General features: G+C 40.7%; 1 protein-coding gene across 6 annotated transcripts; it reads right to left on the minus strand.

Annotated features, from left to right (window-relative positions):
* Positions 1 to 3,212: 3,212 nt before the first annotated feature.
* On the minus strand, positions 3,213 to 11,150 carry LOC109777125 (uncharacterized). Of its 6 annotated transcripts, none has more exons than XM_073501259.1 (15): positions 10,970 to 11,139; positions 9,943 to 10,064; positions 9,750 to 9,804; positions 9,323 to 9,411; positions 9,125 to 9,183; positions 8,746 to 8,770; positions 8,296 to 8,334; positions 7,925 to 8,042; positions 6,664 to 6,830; positions 6,158 to 6,506; positions 5,976 to 6,088; positions 5,304 to 5,502; positions 4,420 to 5,220; positions 4,230 to 4,307; positions 3,213 to 3,778 (listed from the first exon to the last, which is right to left on the minus strand). In XM_073501259.1, exons 8-15 carry the CDS (start codon positions 7,996 to 7,998, stop codon positions 3,460 to 3,462), a joined length of 2,100 nt encoding a protein of 699 aa, XP_073357360.1. In that variant the 5' UTR covers positions 7,999 to 8,042; positions 8,296 to 8,334; positions 8,746 to 8,770; positions 9,125 to 9,183; positions 9,323 to 9,411; positions 9,750 to 9,804; positions 9,943 to 10,064; positions 10,970 to 11,139; the 3' UTR covers positions 3,213 to 3,459. The 6 variants fall into 6 exon arrangements, with proteins under 6 accessions (XP_073357360.1, XP_073357359.1, XP_073357358.1 ...); XM_073501258.1 differs by having other exon boundaries at positions 3,213 to 3,781; XM_073501257.1 differs by having other exon boundaries at positions 3,213 to 3,787.
* Between the last annotated feature and the right edge of the window lie 11,044 nt (positions 11,151 to 22,194).

Genomic DNA, 22,194 nt, shown 5'->3' on the forward strand with positions numbered 1-22,194 from the left:
TGAAAGCACTAACAAACACCTAAAAATCACAATAAAATAACTAGAAAAAATATATATGCACTCTGAATACTTGACGATATATACAAAAAAAAATCTCCTAGCTAACATCAGGTCATAATTAACCTATCACATCAGCCATGAAAGCGGCATGATAAGTACTTAGACATGGAAATTTGCAATGATAAATCACACGGAGGGCGTGATAGCTCTTAGCAGCATGATATCTTCAAGTAAAATTGCTCCATGTGAATTGCAATGCAACTTCATCTAATTACCGAAAGTTCAAATTTGAGTACTAAAGTATCAGGCATCCTTTTAACAGAACGACATCCTTGGGTGAGAAAGAATGATAATGTTACTTTTTGTACTCAAACCTTAAGCTTTGGTTGAGTAGTTAATTAGCAAGCTTTTTACTTCCTTTCACACACGTAAATCTAATTTAACAACTGGGTTTTCATGTTGATTGGGTTTAGATGATAATGCTTTGTGTTTCCTCTGTGAAATACAGAGTGGGATATAATTAAGTGGAGATGGAATCATTTAAACCTTCAAGAGGGCTTCATCGGGGTGGGGGGTCCATTATCCCCATACCTATTTCTGTTGTGTATAGAAGGGCTGACATCACTATTATCGTATGATGAGCGAAGTGGAAAGTTAATGGGAGTCAAGGTTTGCCGTGATACGCCAGTTGTTACAAATCTACTTTTTACTGATGATTCCCTAATATTGATGAAAGCCAATGTTCAAAATGCCACATGCCTGAAATAAATTCTAGAGTTGTATTGTGGAGCATCGGGGAAACTTGTTAGTGTGGATAAATGAAGTATCATTTTTAGCCCTAGTACATATGTGAATATGAAGTCCCAGGTTTGTTCCACTCTCAATATTATGACAGAGGCCATGAATGATAAGTATTTGGAGCTCCCAACTATACTTGGCCTTGACAAAAGTGATAGTTTCCAATATCTGGTTGATTGGCTTATTCAGCGGCTCACTGGATGGAAAGAGAAGTGGCCTCTTTAGGAGGTAAAGAAGTTCTAATCAAATCTGTTGCACAAGCTATACCAACTTACGCGATGTTTGTCTCTAAAATTTCTTAAAAAATGCAAAGGAATCACATATGTGATGTCTCGTTTTGGTGGGGGGTGATGCAACACATAAGAGAATGCATTGGTTCGCGTGGTGAAAAATGTGTATCCCAAAGAGTAAAGGCAATATGGGATTTAGGGATACCCATTGCTTCAATCTAGCATTTTTAGCTAAACAGGCTTGGCAGCTCATTGATGATCCTGGTTCTTTGTGTGTGCGTTGATCCTCAAAAGTCAAATATTATCGTGATGGAGATCTTTTGAATGCTACCCTTAAGAACAAATCTTCTTATACATTGCAAAGTATAATTGCAGGAGTGGACAATTTTTAAGGGTGCTCACATTTGAAGAGTTGGTAATGGTGAAAAAAATAAAATTTGGGAGGACGCCTCGATTCCACAATCATTCTCTAAAAAGGTGATAACTAATAGGGGTAATCACTTCCTCTCTCGTGTTTGTGACCTTATTGATCCATCAACAGGAGACTGGGATGAAGAGCTTGTGAATCAAACTTTTTGGCATGTAGATGCTCAAAGGTCTTGACCATTCCTCTCCCAGTACATGAATTGTACGTTCTGCCCTCATGTGGAATGGGAACATCATTATGGGCACAAATTGCAGCCTGTTGCGAGTTCTTCGACACCTACAGGGACATGGGATTTAGTGTGGAGCCTTCACTACCCAAAAGATTAAAATCTTTATTTGGAGAGCCTTGCACAGCGCAATCTCATGTCATGTAATCCTAACAGACAGACATATTACAATCAAACCGCATTGCCCAGCCTGCAACTTGAGCGCCGACAATATTCGGCATCTGTTGTTTGAATGCCAATTGGTTGTTGAAGTTTGAAACTTGTTATGTGTACATGATGTTATTAAGATTCTTATTGACATGACCGCTAAGGTAGTGTTGGAGTACCTCCTCAGTTTGCCGGACCATGATGTTTAAGTCCTCGGCCTACCAAAATTCAAAGAAACAATAGCCACTGCTTCTTGGTATTTGTGGTGGGAGCGCAGAAGTACAAAATGCAAGGCCAAATTAATTTGATGGTGAAAGCTCTTGCTGCTAATTTCGTCTTTGTCGATCAGATTGATTGGGCAAAACCAAGGAACTGGTGCGTCAAATTGAACGTTGATGTTTGGTTTGATATTGATTCACTGGAAGACACAATTAGAGCTATACAGACCACAATGGGAAATTTATTGCTGCAGCAAATGAGAAAATGGACATATGTTATGATGCTTTTACGGCTGAAGCCATAGCAGTGAGGTTCAGGTTGAATCTTGCTCGAACGGTTGGATGCATAACTGCACTGCAAGAGGGTAACTCTTCTTCTCTTGCAAGCCCCATCTTCGACAGGTCACACATGAACTGCTAGGATTGCTAAATTTTCTCCTCATAATTTCTGGATGGACTCTGTACCAAAGGATGTGCACATGGTTGTAAACGATGCTATGATTCTTACAAATGAATAGAGGGATCGAATGTCAAAAAAGAAAACTAGCGTATCATTTTAAGAAAGTATCGTCTTAAACAGTCAAGAAATACCCTCCCTATTGAGAAGGATGCGATATCTATGTGGACAACAGACAAAACATGGACCAGATACATGTAACTGGATGCCAATATACCACGACAATTGCGGGTTGGAAAACCCATTGACACTGAACCTTTTTAAAACATTCAATGGCAACGATGAGAGGCTCAGTTTAAGATATCTGAACTACAGTGAAACAATTAACTTGTACTTCATCCGTCACAAAATAGATGTCTCAAGTTTGTACTAATTTTAGTACAACTATACTAAACTTAAGACACTTATTTTGGGATGGAGTACTATTATACCAAAAATTGGGTGGACATGCAGTTGTATACATCTATCGGAAGCTGATAACTAACGCCAAACATGTAACAACAATCCAACAAACTAAGATTATCATAAGCCACCAAAATGGGAACGCAGCCTGAAACCATCAGTGATAATCAGATACTGTATATTTGTAGTATGTTACAAATAGGAACAGTTCATATATAGCATACGGACGTGCTAGATACTAAACCTCGAGATCGTTCGTGAGAGCAAAGATAACTCGGACTGGATCATAAGAGACTCGGTGTCCATATTTGTCAAAAGTATAGGATTACTACATGTAGCAGCTTTGATAAAAACCATGATTCGCACCATTAACAAGGATTGATACAAGAAAATGTTGGCATGCAATTAACAAAACCATAGACTAACCTCAGATTATGGTTGTCCAGAGATAATTCAACCAAATTCAAAATCATCTCGAATCACATATGTAACATTTTAACAGAGCTGAACAACAGCAGGGGAAACAGCTAGTGAATGCCTTCTTTCTTTTTCCCCTACTTCCCAGCAGAATCAGGGGAGCCATCTCCATAGGAAACCAAACCCTTCTTCCCTTCAGGGGACCTGTCGTTACTTGCACGTTTTGGAGATGGGGAGGCAATGGGGGAGCGATCCTGCACAGGTGGTGGGGACCTTGATCTTGACCCAGACAGGCTCCTGCTCCTGGAGAGCGACCGTGCACGATCACCGCGGGAACTTGGTTTCCCACCAGGAGGCGAACGACTACGTACTGGACTCCTGCTGTAGCCACCTCCCCTTGTGCGGTCTCGATAAGCTGGTGGGCTGCGTGACACGCTTCGGCTCCTCCTTCTGTACCTGCTAGACCTCCACAGCGGAAAAACAAGAGAAATAAGAAATTTAACCTTACACTACACAAGGCTATACATATGTGCTATAAACTTGCAGTATAATTGGTTGAAAGATGTTCATCACCACACAACACAATAATCAACAAAATCCGTGTCAAGAAGATGCAAGCACAACATGATGTTCTTTATCCGATAACACAATAGTTGAGAACAGTGATACACTACGACAAATTTCCTTACAAGTTTGTAATAATGCAGAAACTGAATGTTCAATTACATCATTTGTGTGGAGTCAGAATTGGAAGATTAAGAGATAACAAAGTTAGATGTCCTTTTCCTAATTGTTTATAAGATAAAAATATCATGAAAAATCATGTCCAATTGTTGTACGTGCAATCATTCTGAATAGTCATATGTCCAATTGTTGTACATGCAATCATTCTGAATAGTTAATATACCTTGGCGATGCTCTTCTTGGAGGGCTTCTGTATCGTCTTGGAGGTGATCGATAACGAGAGCCCCTGTGACTGATATACCTGCAGAAGAGATATAACAGTAACTTCTTCAAGAGTGTCTTGGTAACTGACATCTACAGAGTTATTACAGTAATTTCTCCAGAATGGAAGAAAATAAAGTTAAATAAGTTACCTGTCACGATCACCTCTTCCACCATAGCGGTGAGAACGATCAACAGAAGGTGAACGATACTGTCTTGCAAATGAGTAACGTTGAGTAAAGCCCCTCCCTCTTCTTATGCGTTTTGATCCATCGGGAGAGACACTCCTAGATGGGCTCCTACCGTGATTGAGTGGTGATACTGCCCTGCGAGGTGGGCTAGGACTTCTGCTGGCGTTCCTGCGAGATCGACCACCTCGTACAGGGGTCAAGCTTCTTCTAGAAGATCCCACAGGGCTCCTGCTAAAGTTTCTATGAGCATTCCTTTGAGGGCTTCTGCTTGTAGTCTTTCTAGGAGGCATATCAGGGCTCCGGCTAAAACCCTTGTGCAGCGGAGATCTTGCAGAAGTTCGGCTAATGCTTTTTCCCTTCTCCATAGGTGTGGGGCTTGGACTGACACTTTTTCGCACATGGGTTCTTTCCGGGCTCCTACTTGGACTTCTCCGCTGCAAGGACCTAGCTGAGCTCCTGCTAATGCTTCTTGTCCGAACTTCAACAGGACTCCTGTTCCTGCGGACAACAGGGCTTCTGCTTGCCCTTCCAGGTGGGCTCTTGCTGGGGCTTCTTCGATGAGGACTCATGCTCATATTCCTCTGTCGGGGTGGGCTCCTGCTTTCTTTTTGTTTGGAAGCATGGACAGGACTTCTACTACGCTGATGAACAGGACTCGGGCTTACCAATCTCTCCAGGCTGACGTTTGACCTTTTGATTGGGCTTCTGGGACTTACACTCATGCTCTTGCTCATGGAGTGATTAGCACTCGTGCTCTGGCTCCTGCTTATCAATGTAAGATGAAACACTGCTTGCAGATGCAGTAAGCACAAATAATGATTGATGTGTGAAGAAGTATAGGGAACCTAGATTTGCTTCGGCTGCCAGTTAGAACAGGCACGATACCAGCCTTCCTTTCAGATTTGGAGTCGGTAACACCATTTGTGCGCATCTCGCCATTCTCCAGTTGAGATTTGTCTTCTTGTGCCAGACTCCTTGGTGTTCCAACCTTTTCCTGAGTTGAAGTGGCATCATTCAGAGCAGCTACTGCTGTGTGATCTTCAGCTGGCAAAAAAATTGTAAGGCAGTGAGTAGTTGACAGATTGTAATTGCATGAATGCCACCAAAGTACCCCAATGGTTTCATATCGCGCAAAATACAAGCATGCAACTACTTGATTTTCCAGCTTTCAAGCATATTCGATGATGCAGACAGTAATCAATGATGCCTGAGTGCGGAGACTAACAATAACTATTCTGTAGCTGAATACCACTACCTAACAAGATCTAGCTCCCACATCACTTGTGGTTGTGGGACTTAAATGGCAGAGTATGCAGCTTTTTTGTATGCTTAGGTATTTGAGATAGTGCATAATGTGTTTTCAGTATTTTGATGTACATGGGCCATGGGCTGATGGCCCAAGAAAGAAATTAGTACAAGTTTAATCACATCTACTCCAGCTTACACCAAATGAAATGAAGCAACACAAATATGCATAGATGTGTACAGCACATGCATCAGCCACAGAAGGAAATTACCAGAAATTTGAGATGTAGCCTTAGATTTCCTTCCATGACGTTGCCGCTTTCTTCTGGCATCCTCAGAGCTGCTATCACTCGCATTTCCAGTTTCACTGTCACTCTCTACCATCCTGGTAATTGAACTTATGTTATATGTCACCAAATAGGCTGAAATATTCAATTTGGCAATGTGAACAAACCTTTTTGACTTCTGCTTCGATTTCCTGTCACGCTTTCTACGTCTTTTCTCGCGCCTGCGATCTCGCCTTCTTTTCCCATGCTTGCGTTTATCCTTCTTGGAGTGTCTCTTCCTTCGTCTCCGCTTGTCATCACTTGAACTGCTGATGTCAGATGACTCGCTGGAGTAATCTGATTCACTCTCGGAATCTGACGACTCAGACTCAGATGAGGTTTCTGATTCTGAAGAAGAGTATCTTCTCTTCTTCTTTCTCCTCTTCAAAGATTTCTTGCGACGGCCCTTGTGTTTTTCTTCATTACCTTCGTCTTCAGATGAATCAATGGACAACTTTGACTTAACTTTCTTTTTATCTGTGGATATAGTAGCATAGAAAAGATAGTAAAAAGATCTAGAATTATTAGATGCTTAGATCACGCTTGCTACGTATGTTGTTAAAATTTGAAATTTGCAGTTGATTTGAGAATCTCCAGTGCATTTGAAAATTGCTATCGTTGATTTGAGCAGTACCATTTTCAGTTGAGACAGATCCCCGGCCTTTACCATCAACAAGCTCCCCACAATCCACTATTCTTACTGGAACAATAGGCTTATTAGTAGAACCATCCACATCAACATGCTCAATCCTCTTCAGCACATCATTTCCAAGAATAAGCTTGCCAAAAACAGTGTTCTTCCTGCAAGGTAAGAAAATAGTAGAACTCTTAAGCATACGAAAATATGGGGATCATGCCATAGTTAACCTGCTACATATGCTGTAACTTGTAATCCTGCCGTATTTGATAGATGGAAAGTATATGTACACTGTGACTTGTAATTCTCCATATTTGAATCCTAAAAAGTACCATACGTCCATACCTGAGATTCAACTTTGTAACCCAGAAACTAGAGAGCATCCACATTCACATTAACAGGGAGATAACTAAGTAACTACATTCATTCCACAATTGCACACAAAGGATTTATGTAAAGTAATTGAGGATGCGGTCTTAACCCATTAATACTTAATTTTAATAGAAAAACAAATATTTTAATGCATATGCAACATGTTAGAACATGTGGTCATGCAAAAGGTTTTGCCAAAACAAGATCAAATACTTATATAGTACAAAAACAAGACTTAGCTTGATCTCTTTTTTCTGAGTGTCACACATTCAATCATATTTTTTTACAATTTTTTGTAGTCACATCCATGATTTTTTTTACTATTCAAAGTTTCAAGGGCTCAATGTGTATATCAACAAGATCTCCTAGTACGGATGGCATCAGAACACCCATAAATTGGAAACGGAAAACGATGACACAGATTGGACAATGAAACTATATTTAAGAAATACTCCTCAACAAGTAGTGATACTGGAAAGATTTGAATCAGGCACTAACTTCAATCCAAGTGCACTCAACAAGCAACACAAAGAAAGTAGTGCCAGGCAACTCATACCTGACAAAATAGATAAACTAAGTAAATATTGTGCTCCTCTAGGAACATCACATGAAAGACTGCAATGGTTTTGTTCCTGATTTTTTATGCAATTGGACATTTCAATCAGAAGTTTGTTTAGGATTGAAAACAAAAACAGTTGACTGAATGACAGTTATATCTTATCAATTTTGGCACCAAATTGCATGAGCGATTGGGTAGACAACATTTATTTTCGCATCTCTTGCTGATAACGGTACCTAAGGCACAGGGTTGCCCAAATCTTATGGTCCTAAGTTGTGCAAGTCTGAAACCTACATGACAATTCAAATGAAACACATCCAAACAAACCTGTCAAGATGAGAATTAGGCTTGAACGTAATGAAGAACTGGGAGCCATTGGTATTACGTCCAGCATTTGCCATTGACAAGAGACCCCGGTCATCATGGCGTAGCACAAAATTTTCATCTGAAATGCAAATAATAAATTGCCATTAGAATACATTGATTACCATCACAACAGGATGAGTGATATGTTTGGAGGATTGGAATGACGGGAGAAAATGCGTTTGTAAGTTCTTTTAGGTGTGTCCACAACCAGCAACATTAAACTGCATAACCAACCTTCTGAAAAAATTACAAATTATATAAATACATTATATACGGAACATATGCACATTAGACTTTAAATGAATAGCATACTAAGCTTCAGAGCTTAATACCTTCAAATTGTTCACCGTATATACTTTCTCCACCATTTCCTGAAAACATGACTTCCACAAATAAGAAAATATGAAGCAACAGGCAGGGGTACTACTATGTGTATGTAAGAATAAAAAGAGGTTTATGTCACAGAAATGAACTGTTATGAAACTCTTTCCCCGCATCTCGTTCTTATCCAAGTATATTTCTACAAGTGAACTAAAGTTGATTCATTCAAGTTAATCAAATAAAAGTTTTATCAAACTAGCATCTGTCAACCGTCTTGTGCATACTTGCATACATATGCTCTGTATAAGTACCGACGCAGAAACACTTTTTTTATTTCAATGGAAGATACAGGAGAAGAAAGAGATCATGTGATGGTAGGGTCTTGTGCATTATGTAAGAGAAGAAAGAACAAATAGGTCAAACAAAATGTAAGAGAAGAAAGAACAAATAGTATAACTCACCGTCTCCATTCGAGAAGTCACCACCCTGGAAAAAGCAAGCGAGAATTAGCAAACTGTGGTAACACAGCAATCAAATTTCCCTCTTCTTTTTTGACAATGTAGATAACACAGAAATATGCAAGTACAACTTTAAATACTACTCCCTCATTCCCAAAATATAAGGCACGCTTGACTTTTTCTGGTCTTCATCACATATAACTTTGACTATGATTTTTACTTATTCAATGTTTACAAAATTAGTATAAATGCATATGAAATATAATTGTTTTGGAAGACAAATACGATGATACCATTTATACATGTTCAATCCATGTATTTTGGTATATATTAATGGTCAAAGTCGTGCATCAAAAACCGCGCAAAGTCAAACATGCCTTACATTTTGGGAAGGAGGGAGTATATGATAAGAAAAGCAGTCGAGATCATCTGCCCTGCATCCTACATCATGGAGAGGGAAACAGGAAATTGACTAAAAACAGGAAAGATAAAGCTAACCTAAGAGAAAACATTATAGATGATCAAATGCAAAACCATTAACTGCATAAAATTATACTAGAGAGAGAGAAGAAGAACTGACTTGTGCCATGAACCCCTTGATGACACGGTGGAATGTTGATCCCTTGTAATATAATGGCTTCTTAGTTGATTGTCCAATTCCCATCTCACCTGGAGCACAGAACCTCAATTAGCAAGAGCTACAGTACCAGGAACAAGGGAGAGGATGAACTTCTCAACAAATGAAGCTAATCCATAAAATCAACCTGTTGAACTTGTGGGCCCTAGGACAACAAAAGGCATGCCTGAACCACTACACCAACACATGATTTCAACAAGCAAATCTGCAAATATTGGCAATTTGGCATTCTATTTACCTACTAGTGTTCAAAGTTCACAATAAACCTTCTAAACCAGAACTGCAGCTAATTTTTCACACAGTCACAAGTACAACTTGGGCACAGATGGCACTTGTATCTATTCACCTAAATATGTTTGAGGAGCATTACCTGTGCATAATGCTCTGAAGTTCTCTGCTGTAAGGGGAGCAACATTAGCAAACAGCTGCGAGGAAAATGAATTTTGCATCAATACATATACCATATCATGAGGCTTGATAAATCTGAGGGCACAGCTAGGGTTGCTGATCTCATATATACCACCCAAACTCGCATGTAAAGCTATAAGGAAAAGAAAGTGTACCTCAAATATCATTCTTTCGTCAGGCCCATCACCTATCGATACATCCAGAAAGACAATTGGATTCTTCTTTCTACCCATCTTCTCGATGGTCATAGTCAAGGAGCCAGCACAGATGCTTCAAGCTGTGAGTAAAATGAAGAGCTATAGATATAATATAATGGTGCAGACAAAAATAGGGACGTGTAAATTATTTTGCATCCATCACCATCTGATTCTACATACAGTCAATCAGTCATGCAGAAGCACACAACCGTAAACCATAATTTGAGAGCAGGTGAGCATCTGCTATTTTAATTGACATCATTCCATAATAAGACGTAAGCTTGAAGCTGCATGTATTATCCAATAGGTTTCCAGGACCTCCGTCTGCCTACTACTTGTGCAAGGTATAAATGGCATTGGTTCCATAGCATTCTCTAACTGAGTTGCTCCATCCCTACTAACCAAGCATCTAGTTTTTTAACCTGAAAGCCAGATTTTACCGTTCAAAAGAGCAAGAAACAAACAGCTAGGATAGAGAAAACAAAATGATTGCCCAAAATCAACCATCAAGAAACGCCATGGACCCATGCCTTTGCCTGGGAACCAATCATATAGCACACAACCACAACAAGTGAGCTAGCTTCCAACAAGTCTTTTCCACGAAGATAAAATCGATCAGGAGGCTAGACGGCCATGTTTAATCATGCAAAAGCCATCGAAGCGCCCCAGCAGGGATCTAAGCGCCCTTTAGCGGTTTAGCCTACTAACACAGCTCATTACACGAATCCAAACCTCCCCCTCACCCAGATCAGGAGGCATGCACGCCCACGCAACCCTAAAACCCGCCAAAACCCTACCGCGTCTCAAACCCAAAGACCCAACTCAATCAGCGCAACTTGACCAGCACGAGACACTCGATCGACCACGCAGATCGAAACGTGAAACGGCCCTAAATCCGCAAGCGCGGCGCGGCGCGCGATCCGGCGCGCGGCGGAACGTCCAGACCAAATGAGGAGGAGGCGGGGGGCAGGGGAGGGGCACGAACCGTGAGGAGATTCGGGCTGCCGGAGCTTCGATCGTACCGAAGCGAAGGCTCTGCGGGGGAAGGGACGGGGGAGCGCGGCCGCAACTCCGGAGCAGCAGCACCACGCGGCCGCACAAGCGGAGTGAGGTGGGGATAGGAGGGGGGCGGAGGGGGAGCAGCGGCCCAGTATTAACCTACCCCTGCGTTTCGCGGGGCTAAAGTACGGTTTTGCCCCTGCTGCGGGTTTTTTTTTTTTGGCTATGCTCACGACGCGTGAGAAGAATAATTGAACTTTCGATGATATGAAACAAATTAACACCTTGTGATGCAAATATACATTTTCATCTAAAAGAGATGTAAAATTGGCGGCCGCGTGTTAACTGCCCAACCGCTTAAATTTTTTTTCCGTTCGTCCACCTGCCGCCCGCCGATCACCGCCCTGGCCATGGCCGACTCCGACGACCCTGCTGCCTCCTCCACCGTAGCCGCCGCTAGTCTGACCCACCCGGCCGCGCCGCCGAGGAGCCGCCGATTTGAGTTCGTCCCGCCACACTTCTGCCGCCACGACACTCGCCCACCGCACCACGCCGCCGCATTCGACCTCCCGGCTCTTGTCGCTCGGCCGTCGGCGCACCTACTGTCGCAGCTTGGTCCATCGGCGATCCTCCCGTCTCTGAGCGCTCGGCCACCGGCGCTCATGCCAATTACTTGCACACAGTCGTGCGGCGGGCGGGCGGTTTTACATCTCCACTTTGCATCATCTGTTGGAATTGCTCTTTTACATCTTCAATAGACATCATCTGTTGGAGTTGTCTCTTTTTTGAAGATGCAAAATGCACTTTTTGGAGATGCAAATTTTTACATCTCCTGTTTTACATCTCCAAATTTGCATCTTCTATTGTAGATGATCTAAGGGTTGCAGGCGAGGAGGACGCATCTCCCCCCTCCCATCACCAGAGATCTCGAGCCATCGATCTTTCTCCCGGGCAAGACCGACGAGTCACCGTCAGTTTAAAAAAAAGTCAGGTGAGCAGCAAACAGTTTCCTGATTTTTCTTTTTTTTCTTTTGTTAGTACTGTACTAGGTAATTGTCCGTGTGCTTGCAATTTTTTTATGAAAAATATTAGTATATCTTTGGTGAGAAAATTACACAAGAAGTTTTAATGGCCAACAATATAGGTGTTATCCCCGAAGACTGGAATAATACCACAGATGTCCTCATTCCAAAAACTGAGAGTCCGGAGCTTGATATTCAATTTAGGCCTATAAGCCTCCGCAGCGTCATTTATAAAATAATAATATCAAAGATGTTGGCGGCACGTCTCAAGATCATCCTCCCCAAGAATTATCTCACTGACATAGAGCACATTTGTTCCTGGGAGATTGATCAGAGATAATGTATTGGTGGCCTATGAATGTATTCACCGGATAAAGAATCATAGGAATGGTCTGCCAGGGATGTATGCGGTTAAGCTACACATGCATAAGGCATATGACAGAGTTAAGTGGATTTTCCTCGAGAATATAATGTTGAAGCTTGGTTTTCATACCCAGTGGGTTGATCTTGTTATGAGGTGATACAGTTTAACTCTCAAGACACCGATAGTTTTGTTCCAACAAGAGGGATCCGCCGAGGGGACCCTCTCTCACCTTATTTTATTCTTATTATGTGTTGAAGGCTTGTCGAGTTTGTTGTTGCATGAAGAAGAAGTTGGCGGTATTAATGGGATTAGGGTGTGCATGAATGCATCATCCGTATCACACCTCTTATGTGGCGATGATTCCCTAGTTCTCATGAAAGCGGACATGTTAAATGGAACTTCCTTGCAATAGGTACTCAATACTTACTATCCAAATTCTAGACAGTTAGTTGGTAGAGCTAAATCGAGTGTTTGCTTTAGTCCAAATACAAGTGCAGTAACAAGATCTGAGACATGTGATGAATTACACATTGAAACTGAAGCACTATCTGACCAGTATTTGGGTCTACCTGCATTGGTAGGAGCTGATAGAAGTGATTGCTTCAAACACTTTATCAAAAGAATTAGGGAAAGAATTGGTGGATGGAAAGAAAAGTACCTTGATACATCTCCAACGTATCTATAATTTTTTATTGTTCCATGCTTTTATATTATCGTTCTTGGATGTTTTACAATCATTTTATAGCAACTTTATATCATTTTCTGGGACTAACCTATTGACATAGTGCCCAATGCCAATTGTTGTTTTTTGCTTGTTTTTTACTTCGCAGAATATCAGTACCAAACGGAGTCCAAACATAGCGAAACTTTTTGGAGATCTTTTCTAGACCAGAAGACATCCAGTGGGCCAAAGAAGTACCAGAGAGGAGGCCTGGGGTGAGCACAAGACACCTGGGCGTGCCAGGAGGCCCAGGCGTGCCCAGGTGGATTGTGCCCACCTCGGTGACCTCCCGCACTGCCTCTTCGCCCTATAAATTCCCAAATATTCCAGAAACCCTAGGGGAGTTGACGAAACACAATTCCAGCCGCCGCAAGTTCCAGAACCACGAGATCCAATCTAAACACCATCACGGAGGGGTTCATCTTCCTCATCGGTGCCTCTCCGATGATGCCTGAGTAGTCCACCATAGACCTACGGGTCCATAGGCAGTAGCTAGATGGCTTCCTCTCTCTCTTTTTTGATTCTAAATACAATGGTCTATTGGAGACCTATTTGATGTAACTCTTTTTGCAGTGTGTTTGTTGGGATCCGAGGAACTTTGAGTTTATGATCAGATCTATATCCATGAATATTATTTGAGTCTTCTTTGATCTCTTATATGCATGATTATTAAAAGTCTCGTATTTCTTCTTCGAATCTTTGGTTTAGTTAGGCCAACTAGATCGATTTTTCTTGCCATGGGAAGAGGTGCTTTTATGATGGGTTCGATCTTGCGGTGTTCTTTCTCAATGGCAGAAGGGGCAGAAAGACACGCATGTCTCGTAGCTACTAAGGATAACAAGATGGGGGCTATTCCTACATGAACAGATCTCGTCTACATCATGTCATCATTCTTATTGCATTAATCCATTTCTCCATGAACTTAATACACTAGAGCATGTTGGATAGCGGTTAATGTGTGGAGTAATAGTAGTAGATGCAGGCAGGAGTCGGTCTACCACAATTTTTATCCCTTAAACTTGACAATTTCTGGCGCCGTTACCCGAAGAGGGACTGATAACCCCTCATGCGCATCAGGTTGCAAGTATTTATTCTGTGTGTGCAGGTACCGTTTACATAGTGTTGCTTGGTTCTCCTACTGGATTGATACCTTGGTTTCATAACTGAGGAAAATACCTACCATACATGTACTGCATCATCCCTTTCTCTTTGGGGAACCGACGATAATGTATTGGTGGCCTATGAATGTATTCACCGGATAAAGAATCATAGGAATGGTCTGCCAGGGATGTATGCGGTTAAGCTACACATGCATAAGGCATATGACAGAGTTAAGTGGATTTTCCTCGAGAATATAATGTTGAAGCTTGGTTTTCATACCCAGTGGGTTGATCTTGTTATGAGGTGATACAGTTTAACTCTCAAGACACCGATAGTTTTGTTCCAACAAGAGGGATCCGCCGAGGGGACCCTCTCTCACCTTATTTTATTCTTATTATGTGTTGAAGGCTTGTCGAGTTTGTTGTTGCATGAAGAAGAAGTTGGCGGTATTAATGGGATTAGGGTGTGCATGAATGCATCATCCGTATCACACCTCTTATGTGGCGATGATTCCCTAGTTCTCATGAAAGCGGACATGTTAAATGGAACTTCCTTGCAATAGGTACTCAATACTTACTATCCAAATTCTAGACAGTTAGTTGGTAGAGCTAAATCGAGTGTTTGCTTTAGTCCAAATACAAGTGCAGTAACAAGATCTGAGACATGTGATGAATTACACATTGAAACTGAAGCACTATCTGACCAGTATTTGGGTCTACCTGCATTGGTAGGAGCTGATAGAAGTGATTGCTTCAAACACTTTATCAAAAGAATTAGGGAAAGAATTGGTGGATGGAAAGAAAAGTACCTTGATACATCTCCAACGTATCTATAATTTTTTATTGTTCCATGCTTTTATATTATCGTTCTTGGATGTTTTACAATCATTTTATAGCAACTTTATATCATTTTCTGGGACTAACCTATTGACATAGTGCCCAATGCCAATTGTTGTTTTTTGCTTGTTTTTTACTTCGCAGAATATCAGTACCAAACGGAGTCCAAACATAGCGAAACTTTTTGGAGATCTTTTCTAGACCAGAAGACATCCAGTGGGCCAAAGAAGTACCAGAGAGGAGGCCTGGGGTGAGCACAGGACACCTGGGCGTGCCAGGAGGCCCAGGCGTGCCCAGGTGGATTGTGCCCACCTCGGTGACCTCCCGCACTGCCTCTTCGCCCTATAAATTCCCAAATATTCCAGAAACCCTAGGGGAGTTGACGAAACACAATTCCAGCCGCCGCAAGTTCCAGAACCACGAGATCCAATCTAAACACCATCACGGAGGGGTTCATCTTCCTCATCGGTGCCTCTCCGATGATGCCTGAGTAGTCCACCATAGACCTACGGGTCCATAGGCAGTAGCTAGATGGCTTCCTCTCTCTCTTTTTTGATTCTAAATACAATGGTCTATTGGAGACCTATTTGATGTAACTCTTTTTGCAGTGTGTTTGTTGGGATCCGAGGAACTTTGAGTTTATGATCAGATCTATATCCATGAATATTATTTGAGTCTTCTTTGATCTCTTATATGCATGATTATTAAAAGTCTCGTATTTCTTCTTCGAATCTTTGGTTTAGTTAGGCCAACTAGATCGATTTTTCTTGCCATGGGAAGAGGTGCTTTTATGATGGGTTCGATCTTGCGGTGTTCTTTCTCAATGGCAGAAGGGGCAGAAAGACACGCATGTCTCGTAGCTACTAAGGATAACAAGATGGGGGCTATTCCTACATGAACAGATCTCGTCTACATCATGTCATCATTCTTATTGCATTAATCCATTTCTCCATGAACTTAATACACTAGAGCATGTTGGATAGCGGTTAATGTGTGGAGTAATAGTAGTAGATGCAGGCAGGAGTCGGTCTACCACAATTTTTATCCCTTAAACTTGACAATTTCTGGCGCCGTTACCCGAAGAGGGACTGATAACCCCTCATGCGCATCAGGTTGCAAGTATTTATTCTGTGTGTGCAGGTACCGTTTACATAGTGTTGCTTGGTTCTCCTACTGGATTGATACCTTGGTTTCATAACTGAGGAAAATACCTACCATACATGTACTGCATCATCCCTTTCTCTTTGGGGAACCGACGCAGTTTCAAGCGACATCAACCATCCCCCCTGGAGTCTGCATGCCGGCCGTCGACGATCTTCAGCTTGACATTGAACACTTTTAGCCACAGGCCAAAGTGTGGCTGGATCCAGAGAAAGGCTTCACAGATAGTAATGAAGGCCGAGATGAAGAAAAGAATTCGGTGCCAGGTCATGGAAGTCCAGCCCGTAGAAGAATAACAGTCCCCGGACGAATGGGTGAAGAGGGAAGCCCAACCCCCGGATAAAATGGGGAATGAACACCACCCATTCGCTTGGGCGGGGCGTCGGTTGATACGTCTCCAACGTATCTATAATTTTTGATTGTTCCATGCTTTATTATATTCTGTTTTGGATGATTAACGGGCTTTATTATACACTTTTATATTTTTTTGGGACTAACCTATTAACCGGAGGCCCAACCCGAATTGTTGCTTTTATGCCTATTTCAGTGTTTCACAGAAAAAGAATATCAAACGGAGTCCAAACGGAATGAAACCTTCGGGAACGTGATTTTCGGAACGAACGTGATCCAGAGGACTTGGAGTCTACGTCAAGAAATCAACCAGGAGAGCACGAGGCAGGGGGGCGCGCCCTCCACCCTCGTGGGGCCCACGTTGCTCCATCGACATACTTCTTCCTCCTATATATACCTACGTACCCCCAGACTATCAGATACGGAGCCAAAAAACTAATTCCACCGCCGCAACCTTCTGTACCTGTGAGATCCCATCTTGGGGCCTTTTCCGGCACTCCGCCGGAGGGGGCATTGATCACGGAGGGCTTCTACATCAACACCACAGCCTCTCCGATGATGTGTGAGTAGTTACCTCAGACCTTCGGGTCCATAGTTATTAGCTAGATGGCTTCTTCTCTCTCTTTGGATCTCAACACAAAGTTCTCCACGATTCTTGTGGAGATCTATTCGATGTAATCTTCTTTTGCGGTGTGTTTGTTGACTGTTGAGACCGATGAATTGTGGGTTTATGATCAAGTTTATCTATGAACAATATTTGAATCTTCTCTGAATTCTTTTATGTATGATTGGTTATCTTTGCAAGTCTCTTCGAATTATCAGTTTGGTTTGGCCTACTAGATTGATCTTTCTTGCAATGGGAGAAGTGCTTAGCTTTGGGTTCAATCTTGCGGTGTCCTTTCCCAGTGACAGCAGGGGCAGCAAGGCACGTATTGTATTGTTGCCATCGAGGATAAAAAGATGGGGTTTATATCATATTGCATGAGTTTATCCCTCTACATCATGTCATCTTACTTAAAGCATAACTCTGTTCTTATGAACTTAATACTCTAGATGCATGCTGGATAGCGGTCGATGTGTGGAGTAATAGTAGTAGATGCAGAATCGTTTCGGTCTACTTGTCACGGACATGATGCCTATATACATGATCATACCTAGATATTCTCATAACTATGCTCAATTCTATCAATTGCTCAACAGTAATTTGTTCACCCACCGTAATACTTATGCTCTTGAGAGAAGCCACTAGTGAAACCTATGGCCCCCGGGTCTATTTTCCATCATATTAATCTTCCAACACTTAGTTATTTTTATTGCCTTTTATTTTACTTTGCATCTTTATCATAAAAATACCAAAAATATTATCTTATCATATCTATCAGATCTCACTCTCGTAATTGACCGTTGAGGGATTGACAACCCCTTTATCGTGTTGGTTGCGAGGTTCTTATTTGTTTGTGTAGGTGTGAGGGACTCGTGCGTGATCTCCTACTGGATTGATACTTTGGTTCTCAAAAAACGAGGGAAACACTTACGCTAATTTACTGCATCACCCTTTCCTCTTCAAGGGAAAACCAACGCAGTGCTCAAGAGGTAGCAAGAAGGATTTCTGGCGCCGTTGCCGGGGAGATTCGTGCCAAGTCAAGTCAAGTCAAGTCAAGACATACCAAGTACCCATCACAAACTCTTATCCCTCGCATTACATTATTTGCCATTTGCCTCTCGTTTTCCTCTCCCCCACTTCACCCTTGCCATTTTATTCGCCCTCTCTTTTCCGTTCGCCTCTTTTTCGCTTGCTTCTTGTTTGCTCGTGTGTTGGATTGCTTGCTTGTCACGATGGCTCAAGATTATACTAAATTGTGTGACTTTGCCAATACCAACAACAATGATTTTCTTAGCACTCCGATTGCTCCTCTTACCGATGATGAATCTTGCGAAATTAATGCTGCCTTGTTGAATCTTGTCATGAAAGATCAATTCGCCGGCCTTCCTAGTGAAGATGCCGCTACCCATCTAAATAGCTTCGTTGATTTGTGTGATATGCAAAAGAAGAAAGATGTGGACAATGATATTGTTAAATTGAAGCTATTTCCTTTTTCGCTTAGAGATCGTGCTAAAGTTTGGTTTTTGTCTTTGCCTAAAAATAGTATTGATTCATGGAATAAGTGCAAAGATGCTTTTATCTCTAAGTATTTTCCTCCCGCTAAAATCATCTCTCTTAGAAACGATATTATGAATTTTAAGCAACTTGATCATGAACATGTTGCACAAGCTTGGGAGAGGATGAAATTAATGATACGTAATTGCCCTACACATGGTTTGAATCTTTGGATGATTATACAAAAAAATTATGCCGGATTGAATTTTGCTTCTAGAAATCTTTTAGATTCGGCCGCGGGAGGCACTTTTATGGAAATCACTTTAGGAGAAGCTACTAAACTCCTAGATAATATTATGGTTAATTATTCTCAATGGCACACCAAAAGATCTACTAATAAAAAAGTGCATGCGATAGAAGAAATTAATGTTTTGAGTGGAAAGATGGATGAACTTATGAAATTATTTGCTACTAAAAGTGTTTCTTCTGATCCTAATGATATGCCTTTGTCTACTTTGATTGAAAATAATAACGAATCTATGGATGTGAATTTTGTTGGTAGGAATAATTTTGGTAACAACGCGTATAGAGGAAACTTTAATCCTAGGTCGTACCCTAGTAATTCCTCTAATAATTATGGTAATTCCTACAACAATTCTTATGGAAATTTTAATAAGATGCCCTCTGAATTTGAGACTAGTGTTAAGGAGTTTATGAATTCACAAAAGAATTTCAATGCTTTGCTTGAAGAAAAATTGCTCAAGGTTGATGAATTGGCTAGGAACGTTGATAGAATTTCTCTTGATGTTGATTCTTTGAAACTTAGATCTATTCCACCTAAGCATGATATCAATGAGTCTCTCAAAGCCATGAGAATTTCCATTGATGAGTGCAAAGAAAGAACCGCTAGGATGCGTGCTAAGAAAGATTGCTTTGTGAAAGCGTGTTCTTCTAGTTTCTATGAAAATAAAGATGAAGATCTAAAAGTTATTGATGTGTCTCCTATTAAATCTTTGTTTTGCAATATGAATCTTGATAATGATGGGACTAAATATGAGCCACCTTTACCTAGAAGGCGTTCCAAAAATTTGGAGTCTTTAGATCTTGATGCAAAAATTGGTAAAAGTGAGATTGAAGAGATCAAAACTCTAGATATTAATGAACCCACTATTTTGGATTTCAAGGAATTTAATTATGATAATTGCTCTTTGATAGATTGTATTTCCTTGTTGCAATCCATGCTAAATTCTCCTCATGCTTATAGCCAAAATAAAGCTTTTACTAAACATATCGTCGATGCTTTGATGCAATCTTATGAAGAAAAACTTGAGTTGGAAGTTTCTATGCCTAGAAAACTTTATGATGAGTGGGAACTACTATTAAAATTAAAATTAAAGATCATGATTGATATGCTTTGTGTGATTTGGGTGCTAGTGTTTCCACGATTCCAAAAACTTTGAGTGATTTGTTAGGTTTCCGCGAATTTGATGATTGCTCTTTAAACTTACACCTTGCGGATTCCACTATTAAAAAAACCTATGGAAAGAATTAATGATGTTCTTATTATTACAAATAGGAATTATGTGCCCGTAGATTTTATTGTTCTTGATATAGATTGCAATCCTTCATGTCCTATTATTCTTGGTAGACCTTTCCTTAGAACGATTGGTGCAATTATTGATATGAAGGAAGGGAATATTAGATTCCAATTTCCGTTAAGGAAAGGCATGGAACACTTCCCTAGAAAGAAAATTAAATTACCATATGAATCTATTATGAGGGCCACTTATGGATTGCCTACCAAAGATGGCAATACCTAGATCTATCCTTGCTTTTATGCCTAGCTAGGGGCGTTAAACGATAGCGCTTGTTGGAAGGCAACCCAATATTATTTTAGTTTTTTGTTTTTTTGCTTCTGTTTAGGAATAAATATTTGATCTAGCCTCTGGTTAGACTTGTTTTTATGTTTTAATTAGTGTTTGTGCCAAGTTAAACCTATAGGATCTTCTTGGATGATAGTTATTTGATCTTGCTGAAAATTCTAGAAACTTTCTGTTCACGAAAACAATTGTTAAAAATCACCAGAACGTGATAAAATATTGATTCCAATTGCTGCTGATCAATAAACAAATTTTCTAGGTCGTCCTATTTTGGTAGATGTTTTTTAGTTCAAGAAGTTTGCGTTAGTTACAGATTACTACACGCTGTTCTATTTTTCACAGATTCTGTTTTTGTGTGTTGTTTGCTTATTTTGATGAATCTATGGCTAATAAAATAGTTTATAAACCATAGAGAAGTTGGAATACATTAGGTTTAACACCAATATAAATAAAGAATGAGTTCGTTACAGTACCTTGAAGTGGTGTTTTGTTTTCTTTCGCTAACGGAGCTCACGAGATTTTCTGTTAAGTTTTGTGTTGTGAAGTTTTCAAGTTTTGGATAAAAGATTTGATGGATTGTGGAACAAGGAGTGGCAAGAGCCTAAGCTTGGGGATGCCCATGGCACCCCAAGATAATCTAAGGACACCAAAAAGCCAAAGCTTGGGGATGCCCCGGAAGGCATCCCCTCTTTCGTCTACTTCCATCGGTAACTTTACTTGGAGCTATATTTTTATTCGCCACATGATAAGTGTTTTGCTTGGAGCGTCTTGTATGATTTGAGTCTTTGCTTTTTAGTTTACCACAATCATCCTTGCTGTACACATCTTTTGAGAGAGACACACATGATTCGGAATTTATTAGAATACTCTATGTGCTTCACTTATACTTTTTGAGCTATATAGTTTTTGCTCTAGTGCTTCACTTCTATCTTTTAGAGCACGGTGGTGGATTTGTTTTATAGAAACTATTGTTCTCTCATGCTTCACTTATATTATTTTGAGAGTCCTACAAAACAGCATGGTAATTTGCTTAAATTGAAAAATTAGTCCTAAAGTAATAGGCATCCAGGACTAGTGAAATTTTCCTTATGAGTGTGTTGAATACTATGAGAAGTTTGATGCTTGATAATTGTTTTGAGATATGAAGATGGTGATATTAGAGTCATGCTAGTTGAGTAGTTGTGGATTTGAGGAATACTTGTGTTAAAGTTTGTGATTCCCGTAGCATGCACGTATGGTGAACCGTTATGTGATGAAGTCGGAGCATGATTTATTTATTGATTGTCTTCCTTATGAGTGGCGGTCGGGGACGAGCGATGGTCTTTTCCTACCAATCTATCCCCCTAGGAGCATGCGCGTAATACTTTGCTTTGATAACTTGTAGATTTTTGCAACAAGTATATGAGTTCTTTATGACTAATGTTGAGTCCATGGATTATACGCACTCTCTTCCTTCCACCATTGCTAGCCTCTCTAATACCGCGCACTTTTCGCCGGTATCATACACCCACCATATATATACCTTCCTCAAAACAGCCACCATACCTACCTATTATGGCATTTCCATAGCCATTCCGAGATATATTGCCATGCAACTTACCACCGTTCCGTTTACTATGACACGCTTCATCATTGTCATATTGCTTTGCATGATCATGTAGTTGACATTGTATTTGT

The sequence above is a fragment of the Aegilops tauschii genome, chromosome 6 (assembly GCF_002575655.3).
Source record: "Aegilops tauschii subsp. strangulata cultivar AL8/78 chromosome 6, Aet v6.0, whole genome shotgun sequence".
Lineage (NCBI taxonomy): Eukaryota > Viridiplantae > Streptophyta > Magnoliopsida > Poales > Poaceae > Aegilops > Aegilops tauschii.